Consider the following 17,489-nt stretch of genomic DNA (forward strand, 5'->3'; position numbering starts at 1 on the left):
GTTCAATATTATACTTAGAAATTATTGCAAATACTCATTCCGGTCCCACTTCCCTTTGTGGCTGTCATTCACGTTGTTGATCTCGAGTCCTCTTTGACATCCAAAAGTTCAGTAAACTCAGGTTCCTTGAACCGTTCAAGTTTTACAACATGGATCAGTCGGATATTATTTCTGCTAGAGGTACGTCTATTCACTTTCTAGCTGTACTTCTCGATGCCTTGTCGCGCCCACCCCCGAATATCTCGTTTCTTTCAAAAACAATCGTTGCAACCACACATTGACAAGTATATTCGACCACAAGTGAGTCTTACCCAAATATTCTTTTTAATATAGAAGCAGAGATCGCAAGCCTGAAAACAAGAGTACATGAGTTGGAAGACGCGTTAAAGCAAATTGGTTTGTTTGGACATCTTGGAACTTCATCATGTCAGACATGACATAACCGGACGTCTGATCTATCTTAGATCCATCGCACCCATTACTAAAGGAATCAATAAATGTCGAATCTGTCCGAGCCGAGACGGAGGCACTAAAGAATCAAGTGAATGAGCTGACAAAGAGTAATGAACACTTGAGGAAATCAGTCGATGATCTACAGGCAGCCGCTGCAAATCCAAGTTTGGAGGCACTTCCGTCGTCTGGACGACAATTGACACATGTGAGTCTCTTGATGACGTTGCTCTATTTACTAGGCTTTTCTCTCTCGCATGAACTCATTACTTTTACTGCTGTCGCAGATAACTAAAGCCAGACCAAATCCACGAAAGCAAAGATCTTCGGATATGCTGAGTCCCAAGGACGAGAATTTGGAGAAGGTTTCTGAGAGTGAAAAGGCTGTTGAGGCCGCTCCTGTTGATCCTGAAGCAGAATTCAGAAAGAAAATCAGTAATATGGGAGGTGTTAATCCTTTGATGGGAATGAACCCTGCAGCCATGCTCTCTGGATTGAAGAAAACAGGCGGCTCAGGAAACAATTTGCCAAACAGTCTACCTACCAAACCAGAAAAGGCTCCTTCTGGCTCTAGTCTAGGTATCGATGTTGCTAAAGAACCCGTCAAAGAAAAAGAACCGATAAGAGAATCAATGCATATAAAGCAACAATCTCAGATCGCAAAGGAGCCCGTCAAAGAGTCTGTGAAGGAGACATCATCGCATGTCAAGGAAAGCAGCACTTCTCGAGACTCTAGGACTGCAAGCCCAATGGCATCACCAAGACCGGCCTCTACACCGACTAGCCTTGCCGACGTGAAAGAGACGAAACCTGTAGGGAAAGTTGAGTCAAGACCTACTAGTATGGTTGGGACGACTGCTGGATCAGTCAAAGCATTAGCTGGAGTCGCAGCCGCAGCAGTAGAGAAAGCAGCATCGACCACACCATCGAGTAATAGTGTCCAAGGCAGATTATCTACATCGAGAACGAGCACTCCACCTATAAATGTAAATCAAGCTTCGCCAACTTTGACAGCAGCACCAGTTCTTCCGTCACCAACAGCAGGTGCTGCCGCACCCCCGAAACCATCCCGAGCAGGTGTCTCGCCAACGAAAGGTGCTAGTGGATCTCCGCTCAACTCTAAGCCCAGCACACCAGCAGCTGAAACTTGTGCACCACCGCAAGCCTTCACATCGCCAAAAATAGCTGGACCTGAAGGCGAGATCCGTTCATGGATTGCTGAAAAGACGGGTGATTCTGGCATCAATGATGGAAGCAAAGATTTGCAGGTTTTACTCAAGGACGGTGTCCTTTTATGCCAGTACGTTCGATCGCCTCTACATTTTTGGACATTGTGGACGCAGACTAATCATATCATCTCTAGTTTGGTCAATGCATTGGGAGTCTCAAATCCCATCAAGGTCAATACTGGAAAGTTCCAATTCAATCACGTTGTAAGTTCCAAACAACTTTATTACGATGCTATCCTTTTGCTTACAATTTCAAACAGGAAAACATCAACAACTACCTGATGCGTGCAGAAACTGGTTTTGGACTGAATAGGACATTGAAATTTGAAGCATCTGATTTGACTGAAAATTCCAACATGGGCAAGGTACGTGTGAGAGTTTGGAACGTGATGAAGGGCCGCAGAACGTGTTAAATACAAGGACAACCAATGAAAATATGTTTTGTACAGGTATTGGCTCATATTCAAGCTTTGAAAGCAAAGATCGCAGAGAAAAAGTAGAATATAGTCGACATTCCTTTCAAGCAGGGCTTTAGTCATTTCTACATGTATATATCTTGTTAAATTAAACAGAAGTTCTTATGTAATTGTATATAGCACGGAACTGTTTATACTCTGTCCTGTCCTTCACACGCTTCGCTTTATCGACTCGAAATCAAAACAAAAATCCAAGATGCTGACAGCGTCGTATCCCGAGGCACAATCGCCACCATCATCCGCAAAAAAACAACTCGGATATCGAACTCTAGTAGACGACGACTTTGCCTCGTTGCTTGCTCGAATTGATCAGTCCCTGCAAGAAACCACATTACAAGACAATGAAGAACAACACACAACTAGGCAAGAACGAACAGGATCATCCAAGGAATTCCCGTATCGCAATGCACTTCCAACGCTGGAACCATCGTCTTCTTCATACAAGATGCGCAACACTGCACCAACATCGCACTTTTCGTTGGGACATTTAACTGACTTGGTGCAGGACGCTGTCAAGACTAAAGGAGATCAGGATGATGTTGGTGACTACCAATGTATGTGTTCTTTTCACTGCTGCTTGCTTTGGTGGTTGGGTGTTTGCTTGTGTCGAAGCAAGAAACCCCTAGGACCTCACAACAATGTGATTGTGATAGATCTCTACAAATCTATGTCGCAGCTATCATCTGCATCTAGTTCTGGGATAGATTCGAAAGACAGGATGATGGATTTCAGACGGGATATGGTTTCGCCTGGTGCGAGCGATGATGATGGTGAAGTAGCTCGTAATAGAAAAGGTAATCGTTATAATCAAGATTCTAGAGAATTTTTTTACTGAATCTGTGAATTGATTTACTGAATCTGTGAACTTTCTAGTAACATTCAACGAGAACGTAATGGAAAAGACGATTAGTTTTCGATCGGGATTCGACAGTTTTAGTTATCGAACTGATGGTACGTTTTCTTCGCGCTTGTTTTGTTTTGAACGCTTATCGAGTTCCCTGAATTCTTGTAGATGACGCCAAACTATCTGAGATCTTTGGAGAGAATGGACCAGATTTGGAAACTTTGGAGCTATCTTCGGACTCTGGACATGGTGAATAAACATCCATCCCACAAGACGTCTATATGTATCGAAACCAATCACCCTCATTTCTAGACGGCGCTTTAAACATTCCAAATCGTACCTTGGATCATTCTCGTGTGAAGACTGGACAAAGGGCAGAACCATACATACTCGGCACCGATGCATTCTTGCCGTCTACTACGTCGAGTCGTCGTGCACTGATTCCAGAAGTATCTACGATGCTGGATAACAAGAAGAATGGGTCTAGTGTCAAGAAGGAAGGGTTGAGTAAGAGTGTTGGTATGTGGTAACCAAAAAAATGCCACCTGCATTGAAGTCACTGTCTGTTATTGATATCTCCTCCGGTTTTTCATGTAGAACCAATAACACACAAAATGATTACAGGCGTCCCGATTCAAGGAATATCAAAAGCGCCAAGGGTTGCACGTGCTGCTGGTAACATTATCTGATGTGAATGTGCCCTTCCGTAAACGACTAACTCAGCAACTGACACGTTCATAGAGCCTCCATCGCTGCCCAAAGTCCCTGCGGTTTCTCGGCCTGCTCGTAGTCGAGGCACTCCAGTCAGTAAGCCAATACGTAAGCGGGTGTTATCTTGACATACGAGGCATTTTTTTGTTGAGCATTCTTCAAATTTTTAGCGAGAGCACCAAACCATTCAACTCCAAAGGCACTCTCGACACCTAAACTGACAGCATCATCGAAACGACAACCTCATAGTATTTTCACACCATCGCCAGCATCATCTAAACCAAAGATGACAACTAGTACACCACAGACTCCCAAGATATCAACATTTGTTACCGACCCATTTGATCTACCCAGTAAGATGAAGGTCGTTTCGTGGAAAAAACTAAATGCACATAGCTAACGCCTTCAATCAACTAGGTAAACACACACCATTCAAGCTTCACAGTCCTTTTTCCGGAACTCCATTCCAAGAATTTCATTCTGCGAGAGAGGAACAGGACGGGCAAGATGATACCTTTGAGGCTTTAGAAGGACCTGGGCCGTTAGCAATGCTAACTGGTATGGACTACGAAGCGGGTGATGTCCATGATGATGTCCATGATGAGTTTATGGCACTGAAAGCTGGTGAGTCAACGGTTGTATGGATTTTTTGCATCACCAGCGCCCGGTCTAACCGTTACACGCTTTCACAGATATGGATGCTATTCTAAAGAGTGACATTTTGGGTGATGGCCGGAGCATATTAGATGAAGATTTTAGGCCAGCCAGTAAGTTCGAAAAGCCAACTTACCATATGAAAATTTTGCCGTTGTGGAATACCAATCACTGTGCGAATAGGTGAAATGTCGTTTTTGGATGACAATAAGAGTGATGGCGATTTGTCTGTGTCGTCCTTCCATGATGATCAGTCCATATTGGGTGAAGACGATCTTTTGCCACTACCGAAAACATTCGACGAAGAGAACGTCTATGCTGCTAAAACACCGAAAAGTGAACCAAGGCATACGAGTAAACTATCTAATCTAGAGGCAGTTCCCTTGAGCTTGCCTTCTCCTGGAACCTTCTTTGCTTCTCTATCTGGGAAACTGGGCAGCTTGGAGGGCCAAACGGATATACAAAATAGGGTATGTACTGTTATTTGTCATGATTAGGATCATTCGTGTGAGTCTAAACTTCTTTTTTCGCAGCCGTCCTTCACACCAACAGCTGCACGATATGTACAGAGAGTTGCTGAGACTGTCCATGCCACTCCTTCAGTTGGAACGGTAAATTAAATCGTCTTGCCGTCCTTTTCTATAACCGTTGGCAAACTAATTAATGCCCTCCAATTAGCTCGTCACTCCGAAAGGATCTAGACGAGTCAGGGCTCCATTGTACCAGTCGCCTACAGAGCCGGCATCTCAACATCAGAGTCCTACGGTCTTTGAAACCCATGAGATACAAAGGCAGCCCGTTCCTGTGTCTCGATCAGATAAGCTGCCGCCTCCCGATTTATTCGATGCCATGACAATACCGAATCGTGTATTACCAGATGTCGTCCCTGGTCGACTAAACAATCCGACTACTCGCAATCCTGTCTTGATATTGCCTGGTAAATTAGGCGGAGCACCATCTACAATCAAACCATGGCAGACCGCCCCACCGCGTATGCCTCAGCATACCACATACGTAGGCTTCCCACCGACATCATATCGATCTATCGGTCGAGTTACCTTGTCAATACAAAACCCAACTATAAAACCAGCTTACTGGGAGGTCTCGTCAATCGGCAAGCCACATTGTGAATCGACAATTGCATCTGGACGGACAACTGATAGGAATAATAATCGTTACGGTACCGCAGGTACGCGTAAACATGCAATTGATCAAGATGTCTTCGTGTTTGCGTATGCAAGTGGAAGGGTAGAAGCTATGCAACGGGCCGAGGTGATGTTGAGTTTCCATCCATTAATGGCTGGACAGTATTCCCAAACCTTCCATCTTCGTTGTAATGGTCGGCTAGTGGTTATTGAGTTAGAAGGAACAGCTACAGTGCCAGTCTTCCGTCAACCACAACAGCAGCAGCAACGTTATCAACAACAGCAACAACATCAAAATCAACAACTGCCGAATCTTAAAGCATCTATCGGGTCTAAATCAACGTCGACGGGCTGGACACCCTCATTAGCGTCCTCTGTAAATATGAGTAGTAATGTTGAAGCATTAAGTGTTACCTATGGTGGTAACCCATGTAAACAACTAGCCTTCAATGACGTCGCTGTAGGAAGAACCAAAGTGATTGCTATATGTCTCTGTAATAACTCTACATCGATAACACGAGCTATGACTGTAGATATTACAGCACCGACATCATTCTATGTATCTACAGGACGTATGAAAATAACGCCCAGGATACCGGTTTGGTCTGAAATCACGTTTAGACCACACAGAGCAGGAGAGTGTGAAGGAGAAGTGATTATCAGAGCAGCTGGTGGAAGTGTGTGGCGTACAAAAGTATCTGGTCGTGGAATCGTAGTGGGCTCCACGCCTGGTTTTGGAGGAGCAGGAGAGGGTAGGGGCGATGTGGTGCCTTTGTGGATGGCACAACGGGCTACGGTTTTGACAAAGGGACCATCTGCGGATCGTAAACCACAAAGTAGTGGAAGGGATGCGTGGCTTTTGAAGCCCGTGATGTATTAGGAGATTAAAGCTACTTTGTTCATAATTTAAGCAATTATCAGATGTAAATTTCGTTGAATGGCGGGAATGGTTGTATGCGAATGGGTTTCTCCATTAGTTTACAGTTTTGCTCTATGAAGTGTCTACTACAAAGCAACGAGTTTTATCTATAAAGTCTTGGACTGGCAGTGCGAGCTTCCAGTCAACATGGCCGCCACCGAGAAACAGCACAGGAGGCTATAAGTTGAGCATCGATAAGCGTCTTTGCTTGAGCATCACAGCACAATGTTCCGAATGCCATACCTGAAGTTTCGTAATACTCTCAGAAAGTATAATCGGCAACGCAGTCTTCATGCCTATAGGCGACACCCCATTCTGTTCATGTCCTGTCATTGTCATTGTAAGCGCCTCATCAGCAACCCGTAGATTGAAATCACGTTTTGAAGAGGGTTTGGATGAGGATTTGTTCATTGTGTAGACGAAATTGATTAGCTTTTGGGTGTTTAGTTTCGCGACATACTATGGAATGGGGGTTGAGGGTTAGAATTGAACACAACAAGGGTCAAATTTCGAGAGGCTTACCTGAACAATGACACAATAGTACTTTGAATTGGTTGGATCTAGTGTATCTCCTGTTGGATTGTGATGTGTGTTTTCCATTATTACGGATTTGCAAAGATGGGATATGGAAGGTGCTTGTAATCTGATGCAGCGGCGTTGTAATGACCAGTCATAGTAGTCTAGACGACAGTTTTGAATAAGACTTCCATTGCAACAGCAACAGCTGACAACCAAGGCATACCTGACTCAACGTGATAGAAACGAGCCTCTGACCTCACTCCCAAGCTCACACATCCCTGCTCGACATATTTAACACCCTCTGGAGTATCAGCGGGTAGCTTCTCTGCAGCGGCTCGTTCAAGCCAATCTGTCATGAAGGGCTTTAATACTTTTGGGTGTTCGTAAATGTTTGACAATTCCGTGACGAGAGCGTCTATTCTGCTCCGGATTTGAGATGCAGATGTTCCAGACGATGACGAGATTCCATGAGCTTCCCCATGGCTAGATGAAGGAGAGCCCCAGGAGTTCGTCCAAGGTGTTTTTGGTGACATTCCAGTGGTATGAGGCGATGCTTGGAGCGTCACGTATCTAAATATTACGGGACAAATGTTACGTTTAGTACCGTATAGTTTCAACATGCAACCTGTTCAAGTCAAGTTGATTGTCTGCGAAGTCGACGTTTGCGACTTTTATCCAGCAGCACAGAACAGCCAGTACCAAGTAGGAAGGACATAGAAGTCGTATGATGTCGCGTCGAAATTCATATAGAGGGCGGAAACACGTCCATAAACGATCCAGCTTGAAAGCTTCCAGCGTAAGGTGCTGATTCGTATTTTTGAGCAGTGCGACTACAAAGTCACGTCCAGTAGTCAGTTTTCCGGCGAATTTCATAAGAATTTAGTACTTTACATGGTCTGCTAACGTGTTCTTGAGTTGAGAGGTGTTAAAAGTCGAGGTTGCCCACTGTCAAAAACCGCAAACAACATTTTACTTGCAACCAAGCTAACCAACGCCCAAAGAGTACAAAATGGCTATGCAGTTCGGTCCCCAATGGTGAGATATCCTTAGATTCGTCGGTCATCAGACTCCTTTTGAGTGCTTCAGTTAAATGTCGATGTGTTGATGAAACAAGCAAGCGAGACTTTGATAAAAGATGTGATGAGAGTTAGAGAGATGCCAGCTTCTTCAGTATCTGGATGCAATTATATATAATCTTCTCCAAGGTTCAAATCAAAAGCACGGAAAATGTTTCGAGCAAGCAACATCTTCCCATTCTCGTCAAACAAAAAAACAAGCTTGGGACGACAAGCATCCATAACAACCTCATATCGAAAACAAATAATTTATTAACTCGTTTTCATCATCATTCTAACATTAGGATGAGGAAATCAGTCACAGAACCAGGTGCACCTGTTTCGTCAAACACAACACAATCGCCAAGCAAGCCGACACAATCAGCCCCCACTTCTACCTGGATGCCAAACACTTCGCGTCATTTATCATCATCCACCCATACACATCATCACGATAATACCGTGGGGAATGGAAATGCAAACAATAATACATCGACACCATCAAGTGCTACTACTACTACTCAACCCAGTAGTGGCTACTCTGGTGGATATAGTCGAGCTCCTGCTGAACCAAATCCATTTCGATACACGAGAGATTTCATGGTCGGTCTGTATAGTCCTGATTTGCCACTACCGGATGGGTGCGACTTGTCGGACAAGATACTTGCTTCCGATCAGATCTTGGAACCTATGGCGAATATCCCATTGACTGAGACAGAGAAGAAGGTTTGCTTGAATGTTGATGTTTTGACGCACTGCGAAAAAAATGCCAGCTCCAGTCTGGAGTACCTACACAAGCACTGAATAAACACATGAATTTCACATGTAGATTTTGGCTGCTGGGTCAATCAACAGTGAGGTTGCTAGAAGAGGAGGCCCACAAGGAAATCGCCCGGATGGAAAAGATGCGACAAATAATCGTGCACCTCAGAGACCTGGAATGAATCGAAGTAGGCGTGAACATTCGATGTAGCAGTTCGGGTATTCACTAAGTTTTTTTTGCTCTACAGGAGGCTATGATCAACGTCCTGGAGATCGCGATGGTCGAAGATTGAGTGGTCAAGATGGTAATTTGGTCCTCAAGTGAAATCATTTGAAGAGGCTGAGTTATTTAATTGAATATGATAAAATAGGAGACGAAAATGATGAATCCTTATGGGATACACCATCAAATGCCGGAGGTGGATTTAGCGCCAACGGTGTCTTCAGTCTAGCTGGGGGCGGTGATCCAGATGGAAAACTCAAACGACCAGACCCAGTACGATATTTTGGTCCTCAAGTACAATGCGTCCTTTCTTTATAATGGATATTGAAACGAGCATTTCATAGGGTCCAAAGTCCCCAAATAATGTTGGATCGACTACTTCAGCTGTCCCACTGGAGCCGACACCACCTGTGTCAAAAGATACTGGTAATCCACTCATGTCGCCCCCACGACGTGCTGAAGAACCAGCATTACGATCAGGATTGTCAACTCCTGCTGCGACCCCCATCGCAGTGCCAACACAGTCTGCTAACTCAACGACTGTATCTTCAACACCAGGCGCTAGATCAGCACCCTTGTCTGCAACCCCCATTGCATCAAGTGTCGCTGCTATGGCTCCTTCGATAATCCAGTCCACGACGAGAGCATCAACTCCACCTGCTGGGCCAACCCCCATTGGTGCAACTCCTGGATCTATAGGTCGTCAACAAACAGATCCAGCATTGTTGCAGCAACAAACTCAGCAACGTGCGTTTGGTAGCTTGTTTGATCCATTTGCAGGGCTGCCTGGTGGTATTGCAGGTATAGGAGACTCGTTGTTGACGTCTGGACAAATATTACAGCAACAAGATCCATACGCAACGAATATACTAGATAATCGTAGAGATCTGCAACCAATGGCAATCCCTCAGCCTGTGCAACAGCCTACGGTTCCACCAAAATGGATGTATAAAGACTTGGATGGTAATCTGCAAGGACCATTCTTGCATACAGAAATGCATGATTGGTATGTGGCTCGCTACTTGCAGCCAGACTTGATGGTGCGACATTCGGACGAGACGACGTTCGAGCCATTAGCTCGACTTATACAGCTATATGGATCAAGTAGACCGTTCTTGGCTGATGCTGAAGAGTACCAACGGCCAAGACAACCTGTTATAGATCCACAACGTCAACGACCTTTTGGTGGTCTGGGCCTAGTAGGAGCAGCTGCTGGTGGTGTACGGGATGATTTGTATAGTTCTATAACACCACAAGCGTCAGACGTTGGAATACCTAGTATATTTAATCCATTTGGAGGCTCTATACCTGGTAGTCAACCACTAGACTCATATGCAGCTACTCGTCGTATACAAGAAACATATCCAGGTTGGAGTGATCCTGCTGTATCTAGTATAGGACGTGGTGTGAGTGCTGGATGGGTAGGACCATTGGGTAGCATTGATCCAAATCGAACGATGGTCGATACACGTAGTGGACAAGCATATTATCCTACTCAACAACAGCAAGGTCTACCGTATGGATATCAAGGTCAACAGCAGCAGTTTGGAGCGTCTGCCTTATTTGGTCAGACATCACAACCTGCAGCTTTGTTCTCTCCATTTGGACAGACTCAACAACCACAGCAACAACATGTCGTCCCACAATCACCAATAAACAGATCACCGATTGCCACACCACAACCTGGTAAAGCAGCATCATATGCACCTAGTACTGGAGCTCGTACTGATGAAGATGCGGCTTCTCAACATGACTATGCTGAAAGTACTCATGGTGAAGACTTTGGACAATTTGATGAAGCCGGTACACCAGAGCATGTATCTACGACAGGTTGGGATGATACGGCCAGTGTCGCCTCTTCAATCTCAATGAAGCAATCAGACCGTGGTAAATCACAACGTGACAACACTATAAGATCTGCAGGTACACCTACTCATGAACGTCCAACATATTCACGAGAGGAACCTCGACGTCAATCACTACCACAAGCACAAGCTGCTATAGCACAAGCACCCCAGCAACAACAACAGCAGCAGCCAATAGCTCCAGCAGCACCTATAAAGGTAACTCCAGTATGGGGCGCTCCTGCCACAGCCGTAGAACAAAAGCTGTCTCTTAAAGAAATTCAAGAGATTGAACAACGTGATCGAGAAATCAAAGAACGTGAACGTCAAAGAAGGCAAGCTTTGGCAGCTGCTAATGCCGCTGCTAATGCAATGGACAGTGGTAGTTGGGCTCCTGGTAATACTCCATGGCAAGCACCATCATCAAAGCAAAAAAGTCTGACAGAGATTATGCAAGAAGAGGAGGCTCGTAAACAGAAGGAAGCAGCTTCTCGTGCCGCCACTCTAGCCGCCATGAATGCAGATGCACCAAACGCTGGTGGTACTCGATATGCAGATCTGGTATCTACAGCTAGAGGTGCAACGACAACTGGATGGGCAACTACCGCTGTACAGGGTCGTGTCGTACCAGCGAATGCATCTGTAGTAGCAGCACCAATACCAGTAGCAGTAAGACCTTTGGCTCCATCACCAGCAGCACCGATATCTAGTGGCCCATTAGCAGCTGTAGCAGCATCATCATCAAGTGTAACTCCTGCTTCACCAGCTGGAGCTTGGAATGTAGTAGGTAAATCTGGACAAGTAGTTGGTCAAGTAAATGTCCAAGGTGGACCTCGTCCTATCGCAGCAGCACCAGGAGGAGCAATACAACGACCAAGTAGTAGTGTCCTTGCGCCCAGTAATTCATCCAATGCTATAAGATCAGTTAATGTGGCTTCATCTCAACCAGCTGCTGGTTCAATTGCAACTGCTCGATCTGCTGTTGCTTCACCAAATATGGCTACTGTTACCGCTAGTGCCGTGCGACCTGCTGCAGCAGCCGTAGCCGGTTCTCCTAGTATGTCAAAGTCTTCAACATTTATGGAGCGTCAAGGCTCTAATGCTCCTTCTGAAGCATTCTTATCATGGTGTCGTCAAAGTCTCAAACCGCTGGAAAGGTCTACTACCGCTGGTGTTAAAGGTATTTTGGATCTTTAGCTAGATGTGTTTTTTTGTTTATTGAATTTTCAAATGTTTCTTACTTGAATGCCGACCTCTCTAAACTAGTTGAAGACTTTCTCCAAATCTTGTTGTCGATTCCAATTGGAGAGGCGTCTACACTTCAGCTCATTTGTGATGATACGTTGGGAGGATTGACGGCTATTGATGCTCGAAAGTTTGCTGACGAATTCGTCAGACGTCGTCGTTCAGACCGAGAAGAAACGACTACACCTGGAGGAGGGTCTTCACGCCCATCGAGCGCAAACAGTATGGCTGGTATGTAATTAATTCTGTGCTGTTGTCATTCAGCAGCATTGCAACATTTTCACGAATCGTTTCGTTTTGTCCTTCGTCTCAATTATTTTTCTCGCTGTAGACTTTGACACAGGAAATCGCTTCGTTGTAGTAAACAAGAAGAAGCAGGTGAAGCCACGAAAATAAGTAGTTAGGGAGTGATATGCAGTTGCTTAGCAGATTGTGTGGCTGATGAAGCAAAAAACTAGTTGTATTTTTTGATTCTATTTTCTTTACTCGTTGGGGGACGAGTAAATTGGCGGAAGAAAAGAATTTGATTAGTTTTCAAAAGATGCAAACAATATGTGAATATAAGATGACCTATACTCTTTCAGACAACTCGGTTTGATGGGGTGTTTTGCAAAGTGTTTCGTTTTACTCACTTGTCCGATGAGAGCAGAATCTGAGTTTGCGTCCCACAGCGTAAACAACTACAACGTTGATGTACTTGTATATGGCTTGCTGTTGCTTGCTCGGAATGTTTGAAGCCCTGAGATTCCGTCTTGCAGGTGTTGGACGCAATCGCGTTCTGCTTTAATTAAATGGCAATAAAGTGAGGATCGGAATACTGTATTCGCCCTTTCATTCTCAAGAGACAATACCTCGCTATCAGAACAGTCTTATTTTGAAAGCGCCATAGCCTTCAATTCCTACCTCCAAATTCCAACAAAACAACAAATTCGAGATTCCAACACTACAGCTACAGGATCGAGTCGACAGTGATAGATCTACGATCATTGTGCAGTTCTTTTGGTGGTAGAAAAATCGACATGGCCATCAATGAAAACCAACATCAAACCAACACAATTTGCTTTTGTTTACAAATAGCGAGAGAAGTTACATTTCGGTTGTATTGGATTCTCCTTTTCCCACTCTTTGTCTCTGCCGGACGCTTGATGCGCACTGTTGGGTCGATTGGGACAGATTATGTGCAATAATGGGCTAATTAGCTGCTGGCTAGCTACGATTCTATTTTGTGCACTACATTGATGAAGCCATTACAAAATGTTGTTGAAAAGATTTGGACTACAACACTGGAATGGGGCAAGATTTTTTCAACGCAATACGTTTCTGTTTGCTTTTGTAGCAATCAACATTTGTCGAATGCTGCCGTGATGATTTGGTGCTGTCGGTCTGGGTGGAATTGGAACAGAGAGCATGTGGCACTGACAAAGCTTGAATACGAGTGTTTACACCTCGTTGGTCGGATTAATGGGCATTTGCTGTGTGTTTGCAAGCAACTCGACAAAAGATGTATGCATCAAGAGTTATCGAGCACATAATGAGGAGATTAAGAGTATTGTGGAACTTGCTATTGTATAATTTGAAGGACGGGTGTAAGCCATTCTGTAAATTTTTTGGCAGTTTTCTTTAACCAACCAGTGCCAAATGAAGGGGTACCTCACGTTAATCAGAGCCAGGTCATGATTCACAAGATTGAGTCGTGTTTTGACTTACGTACAAGAAGAGCAACGAATGAGTGCAATGTTCAAGTAGTAGTGTTTGGTAAACTACATTTCCTCAAACAGCTGTGGTCCTTTTTGCATTATATCATCTCTTCGTTTGAAACCAGAAAACGTTCATGTATGCGTCTCGCAAAACACTCCACATCATGTTAAGCACTATGTATTTTTCATGCGAATTTACAAACTTTTGCGATACCACACACACCACATACCAAAGACACAGACAACATAACAAACACCCTTTATTCTTCCTTCTTCTTTCCAAGAATGTCACCATAGTGCTCAAACACTTGACGCATTGACATGGGATCTGTGCCAGTCAATCTACGAACAATAGTAAGTCTCAAGCAATTCCAGAAAGGACAGTAACGAGCAAAATATTACGTTCTGCAGTCAGGAGAAACAAAGTTGAGCTTGTTTTCATCAACAGCCTTGTAGAAGGAGATGAGGAAATCAGCCTTGTCATGCTTCATTCCATGTTCAATCAAGAGCTTGTGAGCATCTTCCATTGAAATCTTTTTGAATTCGATCTTCCTGCCAAGAGCCTATAAAAAGTGCAAGGTTGTATTAGAACTCTACAACCAATAAAGGACGCCGAAAACTTGTGAGAATTCCATCAAGACAGACCTTGGAAGCAGCCTTTGCGAAACCAGTACCATGTTTGGCTTTGACCCCAGTAATATCATAAGTCTTGCCATGATGCTTTTGGCAATCTTTGAGGATGTGAGTGGCAGCACAAGCGACATCCAAGACTGAGACTGGAGCAAAGTAGTCATTTGTGGGCATGGTCAAGGTGTTGTGTTCCTTGATTTCTTTGGCATACAACAAGAAGTTCTAAGCAGGTAAAGAAATTAAGTTCAAGATATCCAACGAACGGCAACAAAAAAAAATATGTAGTACCGATGCTGCAGTCATGCTCACCTCAGCATGGAACATGGACCTCACAATAGTCCAGTTCTTGACAGACCTTTTCAAGTAATCTTCAATTTCATGGAATTGCTTTCCCCAGATGGTGACATCCTTGTCTGCACCAGCACTGGAAAAGAGCAAGACGTATTCGACACCAGCTTCTTTGGCCGCATCGATGTATGACTTCAAGTGCTCGGCTTGATGACTTTCAGCAGTGCCGATGATGGCCATTTGCATAGGCTTGGTCTAAATGATGTTTGAAGAGTGCGTTAGTACGGACGCAAAAAAAGTAAACGTACGCATCATCGATCGTTCGTGTATACAACGTGATAAACACCTCATTGCACTTACTTCTCTGAGCACTTTGACAACACTTTCAGTCTTTGCGGCATCACATTCACAGACTTTGCATCCACATTGTTCAAGTTTGGAGCATTTTTCCTTGACTTCTTGAGGAGGGACGCTTCCGACGACTTCAAAGACACCAGATTTCATCAAGTCTTGGCAGAGAGCTTGGCCCAGTTTGCCAGATGCACCAGTAACAAAGACTAAAAGTAAGAAAGCGAGCGTTTTATATGAGTGATCGGTCAGCTGAATGACGCAACATATAATATACAGCAATAACAATTCAGTAAAGTTCATACCTTTGTGCTTGTTTTGTTCAGTAGCAGCTTGCATGTTGGATATTGTTGTCTGTTCTTTGTTGTTTGATTTTTGGTACTTTGTTGGTGTGTTTGAGTTGTAAGTGCTTTTTTGGGAACTGGAGAGTTGAAAGGGATGTAAACATGCACTAGAATGAGTCACACAAACACAAAGCACATCGAGGAAATGCTCAACTGTATTCTTAACAAAATCACGTACATGACGCGTCCATAAATAATTGACAAATGTATGAGGCCAGACTGGTGAAATCAGCACTGAATAGCTGCTTCCACCTACTTTGAGGCACCAGTTTCCTTTACGCACACAATCAATGCCCACTCGACATGGATACGTAGTCGAACAAGTCATCCCTGTTGGTGCGATAGTCTCGTTGCAGTGTCCTCTATGAAGTGACATCTCTTGTTTCAAGAAGAATCAAGTTGACGATGCATCATCCAAACACCGAGCATCGATAAGAAGCTCTGAGAGTGGTTCTTCAGCTGATTGCTCCTCCACAATTCGTCCAAACAAGAAATCGGTTCCAAACACGAAAAAGAAAACTGATGTCGAGATAACCAGCTTCATTTCGAGCGAACAAAGATGACATCCAGTACAATCCATCTTGCAATAGACCAATTCCACTCCATTTGTCCAAATCAAATCTCCTCTTTCAACACTTCAACACTTCAACACTACCGCACAAAAATGAATGAAAACGTGTCAGAAGCTCTGTCTGTAGCGGTTGGACTGCCATCAAACGCACTAATACCATATATAGATGGCCCTAAAATGAGTAGACAGCCTCTCGGTATCGAGTACCATATTAACGTTAGCAAGCTTATTGTTACTTTGAGTCATGTAGAATGGAGGAATGTGTCGAGTGCACTTGGAGTGACGAGAGCGGATGGAATTGAACGTTTTATGGATTCATTACGTGCCAGAGTACAGTATTAAAATTGTCTAGTATGTTTCAAATGCGTTTCAGAACTGACATTTCGTTGCTTTATAGATCTCGAACCCAGACATTCAGGAAGTTATCCCATACAAGCATCATATGGCAATAATAGTCAATGCAACTACATTCTTAACAATGGCAACTGTGCCATCTAGAACTTGGTCTTCGGAATCACCTACCGAAAAAGTTACCATCGAAATCCATCTTCCATCCCAACGTCAAGATCTTAACGGATATCATATGCGGTCGCTCAACGTTGCTCGCTTCTTACACATGGCGCAGGCTATAAAGGGCAATGACGTGGATATCAGGATGATAGTGATAGGTACCAACGGTGACAGCAGCTGGCAGAAGGAGTTTGTGGAGTCGTGTTGGAGCAATGCGCCGTGCATCAAATGGACGGCCGTTATAGTATCTGAAATAGAAGGGTTTCTAGATCGTTTGAGAAAGAAGGGAGACCTAATACTGCAGGAAGACGGAAGTAATGCTGTAGACGTTGGTGACAAACATCCACCGCAAACATTAATACGGCCCGACGCATCTCCAACGAACTTGGCAATGCTTGCAGCTGCTAGATACCATTATGCGTCAGAATTACTGGAACAGACAAGATCTATCCTCATAACACCACACCCATACACATTCGTATCTGAATGTGCAACATCTTGTATTAACCGCATACTGGACACAATCTATATCGCAGAAACCATTAAAGTAGGGAAGGCTGATATTGTAAAAGGAGGACAACCGATACCTGAATTGACATCTGCATTGACGTTAACAACTCAGTCGTTGAAACCGATAATCGAGTCAAGGATAACAGACGATAATTCTGATAGGACGCCAGACAATGAAGGACTAGCCACACTTTTAGCTCGATCGCGACTAACAATCAACGATCTAGTATGTAAAGCCAGCAAAGACTCGACCGTTGACGTGGTGGTTGGCGAGGAGGCACCATCTGATACGGCTCTGTATATCCAGTATATACATGCCAGAATATGTGGGTGAGTGAAACGTGATTCAAGTATTGGAAAGGTTCAACACAACTGTATTTTGACCAACACAATTTGGTATTTTTTTGTCGACAGAATCGAACGAGAAACAACACTCCCGCAACCAACATCCCCCGACATGTCTCTCCTCTCAAGAAACATCCCAGCACTAGAATTAGCAATTGAACTTGAGCTGT

The 17,489-nt window shown here is 44.1% G+C and overlaps 5 protein-coding genes across 5 annotated transcripts; 3 read left to right on the forward strand and 2 right to left on the reverse strand.

Annotated features, from left to right (window-relative positions):
* Window positions 1–149: 149 nt before the first annotated feature.
* SmJEL517_g01053 (uncharacterized protein) lies at window positions 150–2,179 on the forward strand (the record flags this gene model as incomplete). Its single annotated transcript, XM_031166981.1, has 7 exons — window positions 150–180; window positions 334–396; window positions 465–658; window positions 738–1,750; window positions 1,814–1,883; window positions 1,940–2,044; window positions 2,129–2,179. 7 exons carry the CDS (start codon window positions 150–152, stop codon window positions 2,177–2,179), a joined length of 1,527 nt encoding a protein of 508 aa, XP_031027222.1.
* A 172-nt stretch (window positions 2,180–2,351) lies between these two features.
* On the forward strand, window positions 2,352–6,389 carry SmJEL517_g01054 (uncharacterized protein; the record flags this gene model as incomplete). The annotated part of the gene is made up of 13 exons (XM_031166982.1): window positions 2,352–2,709; window positions 2,809–2,949; window positions 3,029–3,106; window positions 3,168–3,248; window positions 3,312–3,518; window positions 3,597–3,674; window positions 3,741–3,806; window positions 3,881–4,063; window positions 4,128–4,334; window positions 4,403–4,477; window positions 4,548–4,834; window positions 4,898–4,975; window positions 5,043–6,389. The coding sequence occupies 13 exons, from the start codon at window positions 2,352–2,354 to the stop codon at window positions 6,387–6,389; spliced, it is 3,186 nt and encodes a 1,061-aa protein (XP_031027229.1).
* A 111-nt stretch (window positions 6,390–6,500) lies between these two features.
* On the reverse strand, window positions 6,501–7,567 carry AIM10 (proline---tRNA ligase; the record flags this gene model as incomplete). Its single annotated transcript, XM_031166983.1, has 4 exons — window positions 6,501–6,605; window positions 6,672–6,887; window positions 6,951–7,108; window positions 7,171–7,567. The coding sequence occupies 4 exons, from the start codon at window positions 7,565–7,567 to the stop codon at window positions 6,501–6,503; spliced, it is 876 nt and encodes a 291-aa protein (XP_031027228.1).
* Window positions 7,568–8,308: 741 nt separating this feature from the next.
* Window positions 8,309–12,472, forward strand: SmJEL517_g01056 (uncharacterized protein; the record flags this gene model as incomplete). The annotated part of the gene is made up of 7 exons (XM_031166984.1): window positions 8,309–8,728; window positions 8,832–8,952; window positions 9,013–9,069; window positions 9,136–9,260; window positions 9,332–12,011; window positions 12,098–12,307; window positions 12,408–12,472. 7 exons carry the CDS (start codon window positions 8,309–8,311, stop codon window positions 12,470–12,472), a joined length of 3,678 nt encoding a protein of 1,225 aa, XP_031027227.1.
* A 1,561-nt stretch (window positions 12,473–14,033) lies between these two features.
* SmJEL517_g01057 (uncharacterized protein) lies at window positions 14,034–15,378 on the reverse strand (the record flags this gene model as incomplete). The annotated part of the gene is made up of 6 exons (XM_031166985.1): window positions 14,034–14,115; window positions 14,176–14,336; window positions 14,419–14,625; window positions 14,713–14,946; window positions 15,052–15,248; window positions 15,345–15,378. The coding sequence occupies 6 exons, from the start codon at window positions 15,376–15,378 to the stop codon at window positions 14,034–14,036; spliced, it is 915 nt and encodes a 304-aa protein (XP_031027226.1).
* Between the last annotated feature and the right edge of the window lie 2,111 nt (window positions 15,379–17,489).

This window comes from Synchytrium microbalum (genome assembly GCF_006535985.1).
Source record: "Synchytrium microbalum strain JEL517 chromosome Unknown SmJEL517_scf0003, whole genome shotgun sequence".
In the NCBI taxonomy this organism is placed as follows: domain Eukaryota; kingdom Fungi; phylum Chytridiomycota; class Chytridiomycetes; order Synchytriales; family Synchytriaceae; genus Synchytrium; species Synchytrium microbalum.